Source organism: Oncorhynchus clarkii, unplaced genomic scaffold, assembly GCF_045791955.1.
Source record: "Oncorhynchus clarkii lewisi isolate Uvic-CL-2024 unplaced genomic scaffold, UVic_Ocla_1.0 unplaced_contig_13407_pilon_pilon, whole genome shotgun sequence".
NCBI classification, from domain to species: Eukaryota; Metazoa; Chordata; class Actinopteri; order Salmoniformes; family Salmonidae; genus Oncorhynchus; species Oncorhynchus clarkii.
This window is the reverse complement of record NW_027258314.1, coordinates 47,826-68,880: the sequence shown is the minus strand read 5'-3', so window position 1 is coordinate 68,880 and position 21,055 is coordinate 47,826. Positions and strand designations below refer to the sequence as shown.

At 45.6% G+C, this 21,055-nt stretch overlaps 2 protein-coding genes across 2 annotated transcripts in view; one reads left to right on the top strand and one right to left on the bottom strand.

The window, feature by feature from the left end:
* Nucleotides 1-6,959: 6,959 nt before the first annotated feature.
* LOC139396616 (gamma-crystallin S-like) lies at nt 6,960-14,134 on the top strand. The gene is made up of 4 exons (XM_071143573.1): nt 6,960-7,120; nt 7,278-7,370; nt 11,165-11,273; nt 13,862-14,134. The coding sequence occupies exons 1-4, from the start codon at nt 6,960-6,962 to the stop codon at nt 14,132-14,134; spliced, it is 636 nt and encodes a 211-aa protein (XP_070999674.1).
* Nucleotides 14,135-14,356: 222 nt separating this feature from the next.
* The window catches only part of LOC139396617 (voltage-gated delayed rectifier potassium channel KCNH8-like), a 34,791-nt gene continuing 28,092 nt past the window's right edge, over nt 14,357-21,055 (bottom strand). Inside the window, exons 12-15 of the mRNA XM_071143574.1 lie at nt 16,225-16,499; nt 15,587-15,687; nt 15,246-15,298; nt 14,357-15,090 (exon numbers count right to left, since the gene is read on the bottom strand). Of these exons, the coding sequence (XP_070999675.1) occupies nt 14,695-15,090; nt 15,246-15,298; nt 15,587-15,687; nt 16,225-16,499 (825 nt within the window). The 3' untranslated portion in view covers nt 14,357-14,694. The remainder of the gene's footprint in view (nt 15,091-15,245; nt 15,299-15,586; nt 15,688-16,224; nt 16,500-21,055) is intronic.

Sequence of the window (21,055 nt, the reverse complement as noted above, 5' to 3'; positions counted from 1 at the left end):
CCTGTCCCTTTCTCTGTGATGTCATTCTAATGGAATCCAGATAGAACAGAACCCTGTCCCTTTCTCTGTGATGTCATTCTAATGGAATCCAGATAGAACAAAACCCTGTCCCTTTCTCTGTGATGTCATTCTAATGGAATCCAGATAGAACAAAACCCTGTCCCTTTCTCTGTGATGTCATTCTAATGGAATACAGATAGAACAGAACCCTGTCCCTTTCTCTGTGATGTCATTCTAATGGAATCCAGATAGAACAAAACCCTGTCCCTTTCTCTGTGATGTCATTCTAATGGAATCCAGATAGAACAGAACCCTGTCCCTTTCTCTGTGATGTCATTCTAATGGAATCCAGATAGAACAAAACCCTGTCCCTTTCTCTGTGATGTCATTCTAATGGAATCCAGATAGAACAAAACCCTGTCCCTTTCTCTGTGATGTCATTCTAATGGAATCCAGATAGAACAAAACCCTGTCCCTTTCTCTGTGATGTCATTCTAATGGAATCCAGATAGAACAAAACCCTGTCCCTTTCTCTGTGATGTCATTCTAATGGAATCCAGATAGAACAAAACCCTGTCCCTTTCTCTGTGATGTCATTCTAATGGAATCCAGATAGAACAAAACCCTGTCCCTTTCTCTGTGATGTCATTCTAATGGAATACAGATAGAACAGAACCCTGTCCCTTTCTCTGTGATGTCATTCTAATGGAATCCAGATAGAACAAAACCCTGTCCCTTTCTCTGTGATGTCATTCTAATGGAATCCAGATAGAACAGAACCCTGTCCCTTTCTCTGTGATGTCATTCTAATGGAATCCAGATAGAACAGAACCCTGTCCCTTTCTCTGTGATGTCATTCTAATGGAATCCAGATAGAACAAAACCCTGTCCCTTTCTCTGTGATGTCATTCTAATGGAATCCAGATAGAACAAAACCCTGTCCCTTTCTCTGTGATGTCATTCTAATGGAAGACTTTGTATCACCATAATTAAATGTACATGACTGTACTGTACATTCGCTGGTCATCTAGGTTAGTACCTGCAGACTTTCTATCACCATAATTAAATGTACATGACTGTACTGTACATTCGCTGGTCATCTAGGTTAGTACCTGCAGACTTTCTATCACCATAACGAACAACAATGCACAATACAGTAATTGAGTGCATTGAGACTTCAATTGGTTTGTGATGACAGTGTGTGATGATGTGCCTCCGTTGGTACAGGATGGGGCTTGCAATGCAAGGGTTGTGGGTTCAATTCCCATGGGGGACCAGAATGAACATGTATGCACTCCCTACTGTAAAGTTGCTCTGGATAAGAGAGTTTACTAAAATGTGAAAGGAATGAATAGACCATTTCAGTTGACACAGAAATAAGTTGTATTTCAAGAAACTGGAAAACATAATGTACGTCAAGCAAGTGTTTTTATGTTCCACCAGTATTATCAGATTAACGGTTTTGTACAGATCATTATCAGACTCAAGTTACAAATGCTGGTTAACACTCCAATACATTTAGTTGACTTTTTTTCCACAAAAGTAGTGCACTGGGCATTTACGAATCCTGTATTATCAGACCGATATAGACCCCCCCCCCCCCCCCCTCCTGCGGCTATGGCAGCATGTTATGGAGGTAGTTGAGTCCAGATTTCTGAGAGAGTTGGGTTGGTTGTGGGGGAGCGCCCTCTTTCCAGACAGTGTGTGTGAACTTGTGGATGAAGGAAGTTGCCCAGTCTCATTATGGCTCGGCAGACACCTGTAAGGGACAACGTCACACTTAACCTCTCTTCCTGTTGGAACACCTCCTCTTTGTCCTGCCTGCCTTTCTCTCTTCCATTCATCCCATCCTCCTTCTCTCTGTGCAGAGCTCCTTAACAGCCAGAGAGCCTGTGTGTGTGTGTGTGTGTATATGTTAGCCCTCTCTGCCTGCCCAGCTTCACACTAAGTGCCTCTGACAGCTAACCACACAGTTATTAACCCTGATCCAGGAGTGTGTGTGTATGTGTGCACACGCTTGCATGTCTATGTGAATGTGTGTGCACAAGTTTGTGTGTGTGTGTGTGTGTGGTGATGTAGGGCCACCTCAAAGACGGCCTCCACCAGAACTCAAGGTAAACAATATTTCTCTCCTTACCTGTAACTGTAAATATTGACAGTGTCACATTTGAAACTGAACTAATTGCATGAAAATGTAGTGCAATAGCATGAAACTGACTGAATAAACCCCAACAAGGCACTCCTCTGGGTCTGTTTCGCAATCCCCCGTCTGTGAACTTAGAAAGACAATAGCAATGTCAGCCACAGTCCCAGGGGTTCAGTAAGTTTGTTAGCGAAGTGTGCTGGCTTGCCACCTCATCGCCATGGAGACCATGACTGATGTGGACCCTGTCAACCAACAGAAATCATGGCGACCAGAATGGAAAAATAACCTAACTTCATTTTCAACTGATACATTTTGTAAACACATGATAGGAGGCTTTATACTATGGAGATAATGCACCCTTGTGGCAGCTGCTGGAGGTGCAGGGTGACAGACAGGTGTCGCTGACAGACAGTGGCAAGACAGTTTAGTTAAGTTTGAGTGCTGCGCTGTGGTTATTTAATGTATAGAATTGGACAAGGATTCCGACATTGAACAGTGAGGCTACCCATATACACACCAGCCACAAAAATGTGTTTACTGCAAGACTAATGCCTATTTCAATAGATAGAGGAATGTGCCTCTGTCAGTCTCACCAGGTCAGAGACAGGAAGTCAATCAGTCTAGAACCAGAATTCACCAGACTGATAGAGGTGTCCATGCAGAAGTTACAGTATCAACTCTCTGCCCAATATAAAGAATTATACCATGGCATTGTTGAATGCTTGTTTCTGATTGGCTTGAAGGGCATTCTAGAGTGTGCATTATTCCCTAATAGGTATGGTATATTTGCATGGTATAATTCAATGGCTATAGTTCATTCTTACATGTTCTATGTTTGAGGTGCTTTTGAAAGCAAAAGTCGAATTGAAAGCATTATTGGCATTGTTTTCATAATGGCAAGCTAGGTCTGACGGTTTGGTTAGCTAAACTAGTCTGTTTGGTTACCACGGCAACTATTGTAGCTATCTAGTAAACTTGCTATCTACTAGTGGATACTGAACACATCTCTACCAGAAAATGTGATAAATTATATTCAAGGCATGAAAGGGATAATCAACTCGGGGCTCCATGCATTCTCCGGGAAAGGAATGAAGACATTACGGTGTGTTCCATGACGCGCTAGCTGAGTGGAACTGACCTTCCACAGCGTTGTATTATTTTCCAGAATACATAACCGCTCGTTGATTATCCCACCGTACTTATATTATTGTATTATTTTATTGTATTATATTACTTTATTGTATTATTGTGTTATATTGTATTCTTGTATTATTGTATTGTATTTTTGTATTGTTGTCTTGTAGTATTGTATTGTAGTATTGTAGTATTTTATTGTATTATTGTCTTGTATTATTGTCTTGTAGTGTATTGTAGTATTGTATTGCATTATTGTATAGTATTGCATTACTGTAATGTGTTGTATTATTGTATTGTGTTGTATTGTCGTACTATTGAATTCTATTTTTGTATTGTATTTTTGTATTGTATTGTATTATTGTATTGTATTGTATTGTCTTATTGTATTGTAGTATTATATTGTATTATTGTATTGTATTGTATTGTCTTATTGTATTGTAGTATTATATTATTGTATTTGTATTATTGTGTTATATTGTCTAATTGTATTGTAGTATTGTATTGTATTATTGTATTATTTGATTGTATTATTGTCTTGTATTATTGTATTGGATTATCGTATTATATTGTCTTATTGTATTGTAGTATTGTATTGTATTATATTATTGTATTATATTGTATTGTCTTATTGTATTGTAGTATTATATTATTGTATTTGTATTATTGTGTCATATTGTCTAATTGTATTGTAGTATTGTATTGTATTATATTATTGTATTATATTGTATTGTCTTATTGTATTGTAGTATTATATTATTGTATTGTATTGTATTGTCTTATTGTATTGTAGTATTATATTATTGTATTGTAGTATTATATTATTGTATTGTAGTATTGTCTTATTGTATTGTATTATTGTATTGTATTATTGTATTATATTGTATTGTCTTATTGTATTGTAGTATTGTAGTATTGTATTATATTGTTATTATATTGCTTCCTATTTCGCAACAAAGCATCCTTCACTCATGCTGCCAAACATACCCTCGTAAAACTGACCATCCTACCGATCCTTGACTTCGGCGATGTCATTTACAAAATAGCCTCCAACACTCCACTCATCAAATTGGATGCAGTCTATCACAGTGCCATCCATTTTGTCACCAAAGCCCCATATACTACCCACCACTGCGACCTGTACGCTCTCGTTGGCTGGCCCTCACTTCATACTCGTCGCCAAACCCACTGGCTCCATGTCATCTACAAGACCCTGCTAGGTAAAGTCCCCCCTTATCTCAGCTCGCTGGTCACCATAGCAGCACCCACCTGTAGCACGCGCTCCAGCAGGTATATCTCTCTGGTCATCCCCAAAACCAATTCTCCCTTTGGCCGCCTCTCCTTCCAGTTCTCTGCTGCCAATGACTGGAACGAACTACAAAAATCTCTGAAACTGGAAACACTTATCTCCCTCACTAGCTTTAAGCACCAGCTGTCAGAGCAGCTCACAGATTACTGCACCTGTACATAGCCCATCTATAATTTAGCCCAAACAACTACCTCTTTCTCTACTGTATTTATTTATTTATTTTGCTCCTTTGCACCCCATTATTTATATTTCTACTTTGCACATTCTTCCACTGCAGATCGACCATTCCAGTGTTTTACTTGCTATATTGTATTTACTTTGCCACCATGGCCTTTTTTTGCCTTTACCTCCCTTATCTCACCTCATTTGCTCACATCGTATATAGACTTATCTTTCTACTGTATTATTGGCTGTATGTTTGTTTTACTCCATGTGTAACTGCTTTGCTTTATCTTGGCCAGGTCGCAATTTTAAATGAGAACTTGTTCTCAACTTGCCTATCTGGTTAAATAAAGGGGAAATATTTTTTTTAAATAAAAAATGGTATTGTCTTATTGTATTCGTAGGTTTGTATTATTGTATTATATTGAAATGTCTTATTGTATTGTATTATTGTAATATTGTATTATATTGTATTGTCTTATTGTATTCAAAGTTTTGTATTGTAGTATTGTCTTATTGTATTGTGGTATTGTATTATTGTATTGTAGTATTGTATTGATATGTCTTATTGTATTGTAGTATTGTATTGTAGTGTTGTATTGTATTGTAGTATTGTATTGATATGTCTTATTGTATTGTAGTATTGTATTGTAGTGTTGTATTGTAGTATTGTATTGTAGTATTGTATTGTATTGTAGTATTGTATTGTATTGTAGTATTGTATTGTTGTATTGTATTGTAGTATTGTATTGTATTGTTGTATTGTATTGTATTGTAGTATTGTATTGTTGTATTGCATTGTAGTATTGTATTGTATTGTAGTATTGTATTGTATTGTAGTATTGTATTGTAGTGTTTTATTGCAGTTTTTTATTGCATACATTCCATACACAAATAAACAGGCCCATAGAGGCCATGTGAACCCTCCCCTCATTGGGCGGGTGCCACGGCTCTGTCACAACCCAGCAGTAGCCTAATGCTGTAATGATTGGTCGTTGACTTGAATGACAGCTGCTTTCCAGCTTGATTATTGGATGAAACGGTGCAGCTATTGATTATGTTGGTATTTTGATAATCAATAGCTGACTCAGCAGTTCTGTTCTCTCAATGTCCTGGAACGCAATAATCCAACTCATCTGGGATCTCACATTTTGGCAGAGGTCTTGGCTGTGACACTGATATTGTTATTAATGTGTGTGTCGGTATGTGTGTGGCACAGGAGGTTGCCGAGGGGAGGACGGCTCAATGGAATGGCAGTCAATGGAATGGCATCAAACACCTGGAAACCATAGAAACCATGTGTTTGATGTATTTGATACCGTTCCACTGATTCCGCTCCAGTCATTACCACGAGCCCATCCTCCCCAATTATGGTGCTACCAACCTCCTGTGGTGAATGTTTATTAAAAACCAGCTGTGTGAAAAGTGATTTGGTGTGTGTGTGTGTCTGTCGGTTAGTTAGTGTCTTGATGTTTATAATATTGGCATGTGTGTGTATCTGTTTGTGTGTTTACCTCAGTGGGGTTAGGAGGGGCTGTTCACGGGGTCAGCCCCCCCTGCGTTTTGATGTTGTCAGATAGTGTGGGGAGCGGTTGGTGTAGTAGTCTATGTTTTGATGTTGTCAGATAGTGTAGGGAGCGGTTGGTGTAGTAGTCTATGTTTTGATGTTGTCAGATAGTGTGGGGAGCGGTTGGTGCAGTAGTCTATGTTTTGATGTTGTCAGATAGTGTGGGGAGCGGTTGGTGCATTTGGTCTGTTATAACCAAGTCAAGGATCATATCACCTCCACCTTACCCAACACCCTAGATCCACTACAATACCACCCCAACAGATCCACGGATGATGCAATCGCCATCGCACTGCACTATCCCATCTGGATAAGAGTAATACCTATGTAAGAATGCTGCTCATCAACTACAGCTCAGCATTCAACACCATAGTGCCCTCCAAGCGCATCATAAAGCTCAGGGCCTTGGGTCTGAACCCCGCTCTGTGCATCTGGGTCCTGGACTTCCCGATGGGCCAACCGCAGGTGGTGAAGGTAGGCAACAACACCTCCACTACGCTGATCCTCAACACTGGTGTCCCATAGGGGTGAATGTTCAGCCCCCTCCTGTACTCCTTGTTCACCCATGACTGCGTGACCACGCACGTCTCCAACTCAGTCACCAAGTTTACACACAACAGTGGCAGACCTGATTACAAACAATGACGAGAGCCTACAGGGAGGAGGTGAGGGCCCTGGCTGAGTGGTGCCAGGAAAATAACCTCTCCCTCAACGTCAACAAAATGAAGGAGCTGATCATGGATGTCAGGAAACAGCAGAGGGAGCACCCCCGTATCCACATCGACGGTTCGCAGTTGAGAAGGTGAAAATCTTCAAGTTTTTCTGCATACTGACAACTGACAACTGAAATAGTCCATCCACACAGACAGTGTGGTGAAGAAGGAGCAACAGCGCCTCTTCAACCTCAGGAGGCTGAAGAAATTTGGCTTGTCACCTAAGACCCTCACAAACTTTTACAGGTGTACAATTGAGAGCATCCTGTCGAGCTGTATCACTGCCTGGTACAGCAACTGCACTGTCCACAACCGAAAGGCTCTTCAGAGGGTGGTGCGGTCAGCCCAACGCATCACCGGGGCCACAATGCCTGCCCTTCAGGACATCTACAGCACCCGGTGTTACAGGAAGGCCAAGAAGATCATCAAGGACCTCAGCCACCCGAGCCACAGCCTGTTCACCCCGCTACCATCTAGAAGGAGGAGACAGTACAGGTGCATCAAAGCTGGGACCGAGAGACTGATTAACAGCTTCTATCTCCAAGCCATCAGATTGTTAAACAGTCACCACTAGTCGGCCTCCGCCTACCAGTATGTACTGACCAGGGGAGATTACCCCGACTACCAGTATGTACTGACCAGGGGAGAATACCCCGACTACCAGTATGTACTGACCAGGGGAGAGTACCCCGACTACCAGTATGTACTGACCAGGGGAGAATACCCCGACTACCAGTATGTACTGACCAGGGGAGAGTACCCCGACTACCAGTATGTACTGACCAGGGGAGAATACCCCGACTACCAGTATGTACTGACCAGGGGAGAATACCCCGACTACCAGTATGTACTGACCAGGGGAGAGTACCCCGACTACCAGTATGTACTGACCAGGGGAGAGTACCCCGACTACCAGTATGTACTGACCAGGGGAGAGTACCCCGACTACCAGTATGTACTGACCAGGGGAGAGTACCCCGACTACCAGTATGTACTGACCAGGGGAGAGTACCCCGACTACCAGTATGTACTGACCAGGGGAGAGTACCCCGACTACCAGTATGTACTGACCAGGGGAGAATACCCCGACTACCAGTATGTACTGACCAGGGGAGAGTACCCCGACTACCAGTATGTACTGACCAGGGGAGAGTACCCCGACTACCAGTATGTACTGACCAGGCGAGAGTACCCCGACTACCAGTATGTACTGACCAGGGGAGAGTACCCCGACTACCAGTATGTACTGACCAGGGGAGAATACCCCGACTACCAGTATGTACTGACCAGGGGAGAGTACCCCGACTACCAGTATGTACTGACCAGGGGAGAGTACCCCGACTACCAGTATGTACTGACCAGGGGAGAATACCCCGACTACCAGTATGTACTGACCAGGGGAGAGTACCCCGACTACCAGTATGTACTGACCAGGGGAGAGTACCCCGACTACCAGTATGTACTGACCAGGGGAGAATACCCGACTACCAGTATGTACTGACCAGGGGAGAGTACCCCGACTACCAGTATGTACTGACCAGGGGAGAGTACCCCGACTACCAGTATGTACTGACCAGGGGAGAGTACCCCGACTACCAGTATGTACTGACCAGGGGAGAGTACCCCGACTACCAGTATGTACTGACCAGGGGAGAGTACCCCGACTACCAGTATGTACTGACCAGGGGAGAATACCCCGACTACCAGTATGTACTGACCAGGGGAGAGTACCCCGACTACCAGTATGTACTGACCAGGGGAGAGTACCCCGACTACCAGTATGTACTGACCAGGCGAGAGTACCCCGACTACCAGTATGTACTGACCAGGGGAGAGTACCCCGACTACCAGTATGTACTGACCAGGGGAGAATACCCCGACTACCAGTATGTACTGACCAGGGGAGAGTACCCCGACTACCAGTATGTACTGACCAGGGGAGAGTACCCCGACTACCAGTATGTACTGACCAGGGGAGAGTACCCCGACTACCAGTATGTACTGACCAGGGGAGAATACCCCGACTACCAGTATGTACTGACCAGGGGAGAGTACCCCGACTACCAGTATGTACTGACCAGGGGAGAGTACCCCGACTACCAGTATGTACTGACCAGGGGAGAATACCCCGACTACCAGTATGTACTGACCAGGGGAGAGTACCCCGACTACCAGTATGTACTGACCAGGGGAGAGTACCCCGACTACCAGTATGTACTGACCAGGGGAGAGTACCCCGACTACCAGTATGTACTGACCAGGGGAGAGTACCCCGACTACCAGTATGTACTGACCAGGGGAGAGTACCCCGACTACCAGTATGTACTGACCAGGGGAGAGTACCCCGACTACCAGTATGTACTGACCAGGGGAGAATACCCCGACTACCAGTATGTACTGACCAGGGGAGAATACCCCGACTACCAGTATGTACTGACCAGGGGAGAGTACCCCGACTACCAGTATGTACTGACCAGGGGAGAGTACCCCGACTACCAGTATGTACTGACCAGGGGAGAGTACCCCGACTACCAGTATGTACTGACCAGGGGAGAGTACCCCGACTACCAGTATGTACTGACCAGGGGAGAGTACCCCGACTACCAGTATGTACTGACCAGGGGAGAGTACCCCGACTACCAGTATGTACTGACCAGGGGAGAATACCCCGACTACCAGTATGTACTGACCAGGGGAGAGTACCCCGACTACCAGTATGTACTGACCAGGGGAGAGTACCCCGACTACCAGTATGTACTGACCAGGGGAGAGTACCCCGACTACCAGTATGTACTGACCAGGGGAGAATACCCCGACTACCAGTATGTACTGACCAGGGGAGAATACCCCGACTACCAGTATGTACTGACCAGGGGAGAGTACCCCGACTACCAGTATGTACTGACCAGGGGAGAATACCCCGACTACCAGTATGTACTGACCAGGGGAGAGTACCCCGACTACCAGTATGTACTGACCAGGGGAGAATACCCCGACTACCAGTATGTACTGACCAGGGGAGAATACCCCGACTACCAGTATGTACTGACCAGGGGAGAGTACCCCGACTACCAGTATGTACTGACCAGGGGAGAGTACCCCGACTACCAGTATGTACTGACCAGGGGAGAGTACCCCGACTACCAGTATGTACTGACCAGGGGAGAATACCCCGACTACCAGTATGTACTGACCAGGGGAGAGTACCCCGACTACCAGTATGTACTGACCAGGGGAGAGTACCCCGACTACCAGTATGTACTGACCAGGGGAGAATACCCCGACTACCAGTATGTACTGACCAGGGGAGAATACCCCGACTACCAGTATGTACTGACCAGGGGAGAGTACCCCGACTACCAGTATGTACTGACCAGGGGAGAGTACCCCGACTACCAGTATGTACTGACCAGGGGAGAGTACCCCGACTACCAGTATGTACTGACCAGGGGAGAGTACCCCGACTACCAGTATGTACTGACCAGGGGAGATTACCCCGACTACCAGTATGTACTGACCAGGGGAGAGTACCCCGACTACCAGTATGTACTGACCAGGGGAGAATACCCCGACTACCAGTATGTACTGACCAGGGGAGAGTACCCCGACTACCAGTATGTACTGACCAGGGGAGATTACCCCGACTACCAGTATGTACTGACCAGGCGAGAGTACCCCGACTACCAGTATGTACTGACCAGGGGAGAATACCCCGACTACCAGTATGTACTGACCAGGGGAGAGTACCCCGACTACCAGTATGTACTGACCAGGGGAGAATACCCCGACTACCAGTATGTACTGACCAGGGGAGAGTACCCCGACTACCAGTATGTACTGACCAGGGGAGAGTACCCCGACTACCAGTATGTACTGACCAGGGGAGATTACCCCGACTACCAGTATGTACTGACCAGGGGAGAGTACCCCGACTACCAGTATGTACTGACCAGGGGAGAATACCCCGACTACCAGTATGTACTGACCAGGGGAGAGTACCCCGACTACCAGTATGTACTGACCAGGGGAGAGTACCCCGACTACCAGTATGTACTGACCAGGGGAGAATACCCCGACTACCAGTATGTACTGACCAGGGGAGAATACCCCGACTACCAGTATGTACTGACCAGGGGAGAGTACCCCGACTACCAGTATGTACTGACCAGGGGAGAATACCCCGACTACCAGCGCTGGATGGGCCTCAACGACCATGTCTGCTCCTGCAAGATGGTTCACTTTGTAAGTGGATGAGCCATTATGGTAAAGAGGTGGTGTAGTGTAGAAGAGAGAAAGGTATTTTCTGTGTCCCCTCGTCGAAAGTAGTGCACTATGTCCTATGGGTCCTGGTTTAAAGTAGTGCACTATGCCCTATGTCCCCTGGTCTAAAGTAGTGCACTATGTCCTATGGGTCCTGGTCTAAAGTAGTGCACTATGTCCTATGTCCCCTGGTCTAAAGTAGTGTCCTATGTCCTATGGGTCCTGGTCTAAAGTAGTGCACTATGTCCTATGGGTCCTGGTCTAAAGTAGTGCACTATGTCCTATGTCCCCTGGTCTAAAGTAGTGCACTATGTCCTATGGGTCCTGGTCTAAAGTAGTGCACTATGTCCTATGTCCCCTGGTCTAAAATAGTGTCCTATGTCCTATGGGTCCTGGTCTAAAGTAGTGCACTATGCCCTATGTCCCCTGGTCTAAGTAGTGCACTATGCCCTATGTCCCCTGGTCTAAACTAGTGCACTATGTCCTATGGGTTCTGGTCTAAAGTAGTGCACTATGTCCTATGGGTCCTGGTCTAAAGTAGTGCACTATGTCCTATGGGTCCTGGTCTAAAGTAGTGCACTATGTCCTATGTCCCCTGGTCTAAAGTAGTGCACTATGTCCTATGGGTCCTGGTTTAAAGTAGTGCACTATGCCCTATGTCCCCTGGTCTAAAGTAGTGCACTATGTCCTATGGGTCCTGGTCTAAAATAATGCACTATGTCCTATGTCCCCTGGTCTAAAGTAGTGTCCTATGTCCTATGGGTCCTGGTCTAAAGTAGTGCACTATGTCCTATGTCCCCTGGTCTAAAGTAGTGTCCTATGTCCTATGGGTCCTGGTCTAAAGTAGTGCACTATGCCCTATGTCCCCTGGTCTAAAGTAGTGTCCTATGTCCTATGGGTCCTGGTCTAAAGTAGTGCACTATGTCCTATGGGTCCTGGTCTAAAGTAGTGCACTATGTCCTATGTCCCCTGGTCTACTGTAGTGCACTATGCCCTATGTCCCCTGGTCTAAAGTAGTGCACTATGTCCTATGGGTCCTGGTCTAAAGTAGTGCACTATGTCCTATGTCCCCTGGTCTAAAGTAGTGTCCTATGTCCTATGGGTCCTGGTCTAAAGTAGTGCACTATGTCCTATGGGTCCTGGTCTAAAGTAGTGCACTATGTCCTATGTCCCCTGGTCTAAAGTAGTGCACTATGTCCTATGGGTCCTGGTCTAAAGTAGTGCACTATGTCCTATGTCCCCTGGTCTAAAATAGTGTCCTATGTCCTATGGGTTCTGGTCTAAAGTAGTGCACTATGTCCTATGGGTTCTGGTCTAAAGTAGTGCACTATGTCCTATGGGTCCTGGTCTAAAGTAGTGCACTATGCCCTATGTCCCCTGGTCTAAACTAGTGCACTATGTCCTATGGGTTCTGGTCTAAAGTAGTGCACTATGTCCTATGGGTTCTGGTCTAAAGTAGTGCACTATGTCCTATGGGTCCTGGTCTAAAGTAGTGCACTATGTCCTATGGGTCCTGGTCTAAAGTAGTGCACTATGTCCTATGGGTCCTGGTCTAAAGTAGTGCACTAAACAGTGAATACAGTTCCATTCACACCTGAGTCAGTGTTCATCAAACTTCTAGATCTGTTTTTTGACTCTAGGGGAATTGTAGATATTATTATTTAGATATTGTTAAATATATATTGTTATATAGATATTGTTATGTAGATATTGTCCCATCTGTGTTATCTGTTTCTATGGTGTCATTTTAGGTCAATGATATTGACCATGTAGACATTACATTGATAGAGTTACATAAATACTGTGTATCTGTTCTAGAAATACACAAATATACAGTATGTACAGTTGTTTTTGTCTTAATCAGAGATAATTACAGGGAGTTATGAAATATCAATGTAATGTAGCAGGAACTTAGATTAGACTTACCCAACATGCAGCTGGTGTAACATTCAGTATTAATGTAGCAGTAACATAGACTAGACTTACCCAGCATGCAGCTGGTGTAACATTCTATATTAATGTAGCAGTAACATAGACTAGACTTACCCAGCATGCAGCTGGTGTAACATTCTATATTAATGTAGCAGTAACATAGACTAGACTTACCCATTATGCAGCCTGTGTAACATTCTATATTAATGTAGCAGTAACATAGACTAAACTTACCCAGCATGCAGCCTGTGTAACATTCAGTATTAATGTAGCAGTAACATAGACTAGACTTACCCAGAATGCAGCCTGTGTAACATTCAGTATTAATGTAGCAGTAACATAGACTAGACTTACCCAGCATGCAGCTGGTGTAACATTCAGTATTAATGTAGCAGTAACATAGACTAGACTTACCCAGAATGCAGCCTGTGTAACATTCAGTATTAATGTAGCAGTAACATAGACTAGACTTACCCAGCATGCAGCTGGTGTAACATTCTGTATTTAAATCATGTTGATCATCTTGAATTGTAGAGATCTGAGAATGAGATCCAGAATATGTCTGACGTCTTTCTATATGTCTCTGCTTCCTTCTGTTTGACCCATCCTGCCCTCCCCTCTGATGCCCCCTCCTCCAGGCTAGCGGTGTCCCCTACAAGCTGCAGCTGTACGGGAAGGGAGACTTGGCAGGCCAGGCGTTCGAGGCCATTGAGGACTGCCCCTCCATGCTGGAGAAGTTCCACTGGCGCGAGGTGCACTCCTGCAAGGTGCTGGGAGGCTGGTGGGTCTTCTACGAGCACCCCGACTACAAGGGCCGTCAGTATCTCCTGGAGAAGGGCGAGTACCGCAAGCCCACGGACTGGGGCGCGGTGTGTCCCAACGTCCAGTCCTTCAGACGCCTCACTGAGTAACCAGGGTCTAGAGTTGTCCCCCTCTCGCCCAACCAATCCGATCCCTCCTGCCCAATGCTCGATCAAGTCATCTACTACCGTTCTTAGCACCAACCAGTGGGCACAAAGAGATGGACCTAACACTGAGCCACGGCCACCAGCTAAAATAAAACCCTGACTGGCAAGCAGCAGACGAGTTGTGTTTTTATTGTGTGTTTGGTGTAAGTCTGATAATGTCTAATACAGCCGACAACCAATGGACAAGATCCTCTCTGCAGTCACTCTGCGCCAAACCAACTCTAGAGCCTAAACTGTTAAACAAGACTTTTATATTTTTGCTGTGTTTCATTTGGTCATAGCCAGTGATAGATATGGTATAACAACAACTTGTCAGGTCATAACATTTCATATTAGGAATAAATACATTTGGTAATAATAACTTACTTCATGTTATCTTAGTATTAAATAAACAGTAACCCAGGGCAGCCATGTGCCTCATGCAGTGATATGAGGGGTGTCATGCCAGCCATGCCATGATGCCAGTCTCGTCATGCCAGTCCTGTGTTGGTGAATCCTTTCTCTCAGACAGTGGGCCTCTCCTCGTCGATGAAGCTGAGCTGAACAGGGCTAGTTGGGGTCATCTCTGCCCCTGTAGAAGCCGAGTGAGGATGGGGCTGGGGGACGGTTGTCAGACCCCCGGAAGGTGTCTGAAAGTGGCGATCCGGGTGTCTCCTCTCCCCCTCTATCTCTGTATCTTCCAACAGCAGTAAGTTGGTGTTGGAAGGAGTTTTGGGAGGTGGAGGGGCGGAGCTACTGAGAGTCTCACTGGTGGGCGGAGTCAGGGCAGCCATAAGGGAGGAGAGGATGGACTGGGAAGAGCCTTGGAGGAGGAGAGGCTGGAGGAGGGGCTTGAGAAGCCGTGTCATTTCCTGGAGGTCCTGGCTGACCTGTGACACCTGCAGGGATAGGCTAGTCATCTGGGAGGGGGCAGGACATGGGCAGGGAGAGAGTAGGGTATAGGGCAGGGAGAAGGGGAGAGGGAGGAACGAATAGGGCAAAGTTAAGAATTGCCATTAAAATCCAGTCTAGGAATGGCAGTTATTCCTCAGTGGTGCTTCCGTATGTCACTCACCTCTTCTGTCAGTTTAGTAATAGTCTGTACAGTCTCTGCATCCTCCTGCATTCCTGTAGAAAGACACAGAGAGAGAGAGAGAGAGAGAGAGAGAGAGAGAGAGGAGAGAGAGAGAGAGAGAGAGAGAGAGAGAGAGAGAGAGAGAGAGAGAGAGAGAGAGAGAGGGGGAGAGAGGAGAGAGAGAGAGGGGGAGAGAGGGGGAGAGAGAGAGAGAAAAACACACTTAGCAGCACATTGAAATATCCCAGAACAGTTGTGTGTGTTCATCTAGATCAAATGATATCACTATGCATAGCAATGCTGTACAGTATTGTGTTTAGGAGGTTATGAATGCAGCCTACCTGGACTAGAGCTGGGTGGGATGTTCTGGGTAACACTGGGGCTGAAGTCAAACTTCTGGCCCAAACCACTACCACTGTCTGTTTCAATGCCATCCACAAACCTAGAGATACAGAAAGAGAAAGAGAGATGGGGTGAAGGAGAGAGAGAGAGAGAGAGAGAGAGAGAGAGAGAGAGAGAGAGAGAGAGAGAGTTAGAGAGGGAGAGGGAGAGAGAGAAACAGACATGTATATCAGTTTGTATTGTGGCCACCAGATGGCAGAATAACACCAATGAACTGTTGATCCTGACATAAACAGAGAACTGAACTCAACATAAATGAATGGATCTGCACAACGTCAGCTGTGCTTAGGTGTGAAATAGGCTCGTAGCACTACAGCCAGGTGATGAGGTAGTATACAAAGTGGCCATTGTCCCTCTGTGACCTAGCATCAATCTGAAACACTCCCCCACTCTGACTGGTAGAGACGATCTGGAATAGCCTAGAATAAGGTTGTGGAATAATCGCCTGGGCATCCTTGTTAGATAATGTCAGAAAAAGTCCTATATTTCCTTTCTTTGATCCTATAGTATGTCTTCAAAGCCCATTCAGTAGCCTGTGGTACTAGAACCGCTCCCCCCAGCAACGGAGGGTTCCTACCTGGGACTGAGGTCCAGAGGGGCACAACTGAAGCTCACCACAGGAATCTGGAGAGTGGTGGGGCGGTGCCTGCGGTGGTCTGTGGAGGGGCGGGAGGGGCTACGCAGGGGCGAGCGCAGTGGGGAGCGCAGGGGCGAGCCCAGCCCCCATCCCAGACCCAGAGGGGAACGGGGCATTTTGGGGAGGGGCGAGTGTTGAGCCTCCTCAGATCCCTCCTCGTCCTCTTTGATGGAGGAAAGCTTCTTCACAATACCACCATTAGTCACCCAGTCCATCTGTGTTTGTGAGAGAGAGAGAGAGAGAGAGAGAGAGAGAGAGAGAGAGAGAGAGAGAGAGAGAGAGAAAGAGAGAGAAGAAGGAGAGAAAAGTGGAAGGATTGAGTGTTGATGTTTAAGTTTGATCAGCAGAGGACTCATTGATATAACATAAAGACTAGCATTGACAACACTGCTGCATTCCAGGTATCATCATAAATACACTTCCATTCACAATACTAGGATATCAAGATAAATACACTTCCATTCACAATACTAGAATATCAAGATAAATACACTTCCATTCACAATACTAGGATATCAAGATAAATACACTTCCATTCACAATACTAGAATATCAAGATAAATACACTTCCATTCACAATACTAGAATATCAAGATAAATACACTTCCATTCACAATACCAGGATATCAAGATAAATACACTTCCATTCACAATACTAGGATATCAAGATAAATACACTTCCATTCACAATACCAGGATATCAAGATAAATACACTTCCATTCACAATACTAGAATATCAAGATAAATACACTTCCATTCACAATACTAGGATATCAAGATAAATACACTTCCATATACAATACTAGGATATCAAGATAAATACACTTCCATATACAATACTAGGATATCAAGATAAATACACTTCCATTCACAATACTAGGATATCAAGATAAATACACTTCCATATACAATACTAGGATATCAAGATAAATACACTTCCATTCACAATACTAGGATATCAAGATAAATACACTTCCATTCACAATACTAGGATATCAAGATAAATACACTACCATTCACAATACTAGGATATCAAGATAAATACACTTCCATTCACAATACTAGGATATCAAGATAAATACACTACCATTCACAATACTAGAATATCATCATAAATACACTTCCATTCACAATACTAGGATATCATCATAAATACACTTCCATTCACAATACTAGGATATCATCATAAATACACTTCCATTCACAATACTAGGATATCAAGATAAATACACTTCCATTCACAATACTAGGATATCAAGATAAATACACTTCCATTCACAATACTAGGATATCAAGATAAATACACTTCCATTCACAATATATAAGAAGCCTAAAATCCTTCATAATAGCAATCCTGGTCGTGTAAAACAGACTGTTCTGCTTTATCTGTTTCCTTTCCTTATTTATTCTGCCCCCCACCTCCCTTTCTTTAATAAAAAATAAATCCTGCATGGGAGGGAGACAAGATCCTGTTGATGTACTGTAATTAGCTTATTAATTGTTCATCGGGTAACTGTGAACGCATCTCTCTCTCTCTCCCTCTCCCTCCAACCCCTTCTCTCCCATTTCCCTTCATCTGAACCTCTCTCTCTCTCCCCTGGTTCACCCCCCCTCCTCCAGCTCTTGTTTACTTTCCTCTCCTCCTCTTGCCTCTATACCAGTGTAACGTGCCCCTATTAGAGACCTATATTTAGATCAGAGGGTCTCTCCTCTCCCCCCCTTGCCTCTATACCAGCCCATTGTCCCCATAGCAGAGACCTATATTTAGATCAGAGGGTCTCTCCTCTCCTCCTCTTGCCTCTATACCAGCCCAACGTGCCCATAGCAGAGACCTATATTTAGATCAGAGGGTCTCTCCTCTCCTCCTCTTGCCTCTATACCAGCCCAACGTCCCCATAGCAGGGACCTATATTTAGATCAGAGGGTCTCTCCTCTCCTCCTCTTGCCTCTATACCAGCCCAACGTCCCAATAGCAGGGACCTATATTTAGATCAGAGGGTCTCTCCTCTCCTCCTCTTGCCTCTATACCAGCCCAACGTGCCCATAGCAGAGACCTGTATTTAGATCAGAGGGTCTCTCCTCTCCTCCTCTTGCCTCTATACCAGCCCAACGTCCCCATTGCAGAGACCTATATTTAGATCAGAGGGTCTCTCCTCTCCTCCTCTTGCCTCTATACCAGCCCAACGTCCCCATTGCAGAGACCTATATTTAGATCAGAGGGTCTATATTTAGCAGTGGGATGCCTGGGGAGAACAGCACTGAGGAGGGAATGTTCTGTTCTGACTGTTCTCTGACTCAGAGAGTGTGTGTGTGTGTGTGTGTGTGTGTGCACGTGCCACCATTCATGTGCAGCATGCCACAGAAAGGGAAAGCGTACTCTCAGACTGCAACACAAAAAGAACACAGTGTGTGACCCTCAGGTGTCTGTGTGTTTGCATGTGTGTGTGTCTTTGCATGTGTGTGCGGGTGTGTATGTGTCTTTGCATGTGTGTGTGTCTTTGCATGTGTGTGTGTGTGTGTGTGTGTGTGTGTGTGTGTGTGTGTGTGTGTGTGTGTGTGTGTGTGTGTGATATCCATACAGATCCAGAGAATTCCAGCTGGGCTCCAGCTCTGACGTCATCAGGAGATCTCCCCTCTACACCCTTCACTACTGATCTACTACAAACCTGACGTCATCAGGAGATCTCCCCTCTACATCCTTCACTACTGATCTACTACAAACCTGACGTCATCAGGAGATCTCCCCTCTACACCCTTCACTACTGATCTACTACAGCCCTGAAGTTATCAGGAGATCTCCCCTCTACATCCTTCACTACTGATCTACGGCAGCTCTGAAGTCATCAGGAGATCTCCCCTCTACATCCTTCACTACTGATCTACTGCAGCCCTGACGTCATCAGGAGATCTCCCCTCTACATCCTTCACTACTGATCTACTGCAGCCATCAGGAGATCTCCCCCCTACATCCTTCACTACTGATCTACTACAGCCCTGAAGTCATCAGGAGATCTCCCCTCTACACCCTTCACTACTGATCTACTACAGCCCTGACGTCATCAGGAGATCTCCCCTCTACATCCTTCACTACTGATCTACTGCAGCCCTGACGTCATCAGGAGATCTCCCCTCTACATCCTTCACTACTGATCTACTACAGCCCTGACGTCATCAGGAGATCTCCCCTCTACATCCTTCACTACTGATCTACTGCAGCTCTGAAGTCATCAGGAGATCTCCCCTATACATCTTTCACTACTGATCGACTACAGCCCTGACGTCATCAGGAGATCTCCCCTCTACATCCTTCACTACTGATCTACTACAGCCATCAGGAGATCTCCCCTCTACACCCTTCACTACTGATCTACTGCAGCTCTGAAGTCATCAGGAGATCTCCCCTCTACACCCTTCACTACTGATCTACTGCAGCTCTGAAGTCATCAGGAGATCTCCCCTCTACATCCTTCACTACTGATCTACGGCAGCCCTGGCGTCATCAGGAGATCTCCCCTCTACATCCTTCACTACTGATCTACTGCAGCCCTGACGTCATCAGGAGATCTCCCCTCTACATCCTTCACTACTGATCTACGGCAGCCCTGGCGTCATCAGGAGATCTCCCCTCTACATCCTTCACTACTGATCTACTGCAGCCCTGACGTCATCAGGAGATCTCCCCTCTACATCCTTCACTACTGATCTACTACAGCCCTGAAGTTCAGGAGATCTCCCCTCTACATCCTTCACTACTGATCTACGGCAGCCCTGACGTCATCAGGAGATCTCCCCTCTACACCCTTCACTACTGATCTACTACAAACCTGACGTCATCAGGAGATCTCCCCTCTACATCCTTCACTACTGATCTACTACAAACCTGACGTCATCAGGAGATCTCCCCTCTACACCCTTCACTACTGATCTACTACAGCCCTGAAGTTATCAGGAGATCTCCCCTCTACATCCTTCACTACTGATCTACGGCAGCTCTGAAGTCATCAGGAGATCTCCCCTCTACATCCTTCACTACTGATCTACTGCAGCCCTGACGTCATCAGGAGATCTCCCCTCTACATCCTTCACTACTGATCTACTGCAGCCATCAGGAGATCTCCCCCCTACATCCTTCACTACTGATCTACTACAGCCCTGAAGTCATCAGGAGATCTCCCCTCTACACCCTTCACTACTGATCTACTACAGCCCTGACGTCATCAGGAGATCTCCCCTCTACATCCTTCACTACTGATCTACTGCAGCCCTGACGTCATCAGGAGATCTCCCCTCTACATCCTTCACTACTGATCTACTACAGCCCTGACGTCATCAGGAGATCTCCCCTCTACATCCTTCACTACTGATCTACTGCAGCTCTGAAGTCATCAGGAGATCTCCCCTATACATCTTTCACTACTGATCGACTACAGCCCTGACGTCATCAGGAGATCTCCCCTCTACATCCTTCACTACTGATCTACTACAGCCATCAGGAGATCTCCCCTCTACACCCTTCACTACTGATCTACTGCAGCTCTGAAGTCATCAGGAGATCTCCCCTCTACACCCTTCACTACTGATCTACTGCAGCTCTGAAGTCATCAGGAGATCTCCCCTCTACATCCTTCACTACTGATCTACGGCAGCCCTGGCGTCATCAGGAGATCTCCCCTCTACATCCTTCACTACTGATCTACTGCAGCCCTGACGTCATCAGGAGATCTCCCCTCTACATCCTTCACTACTGATCTACGGCAGCCCTGGCGTCAT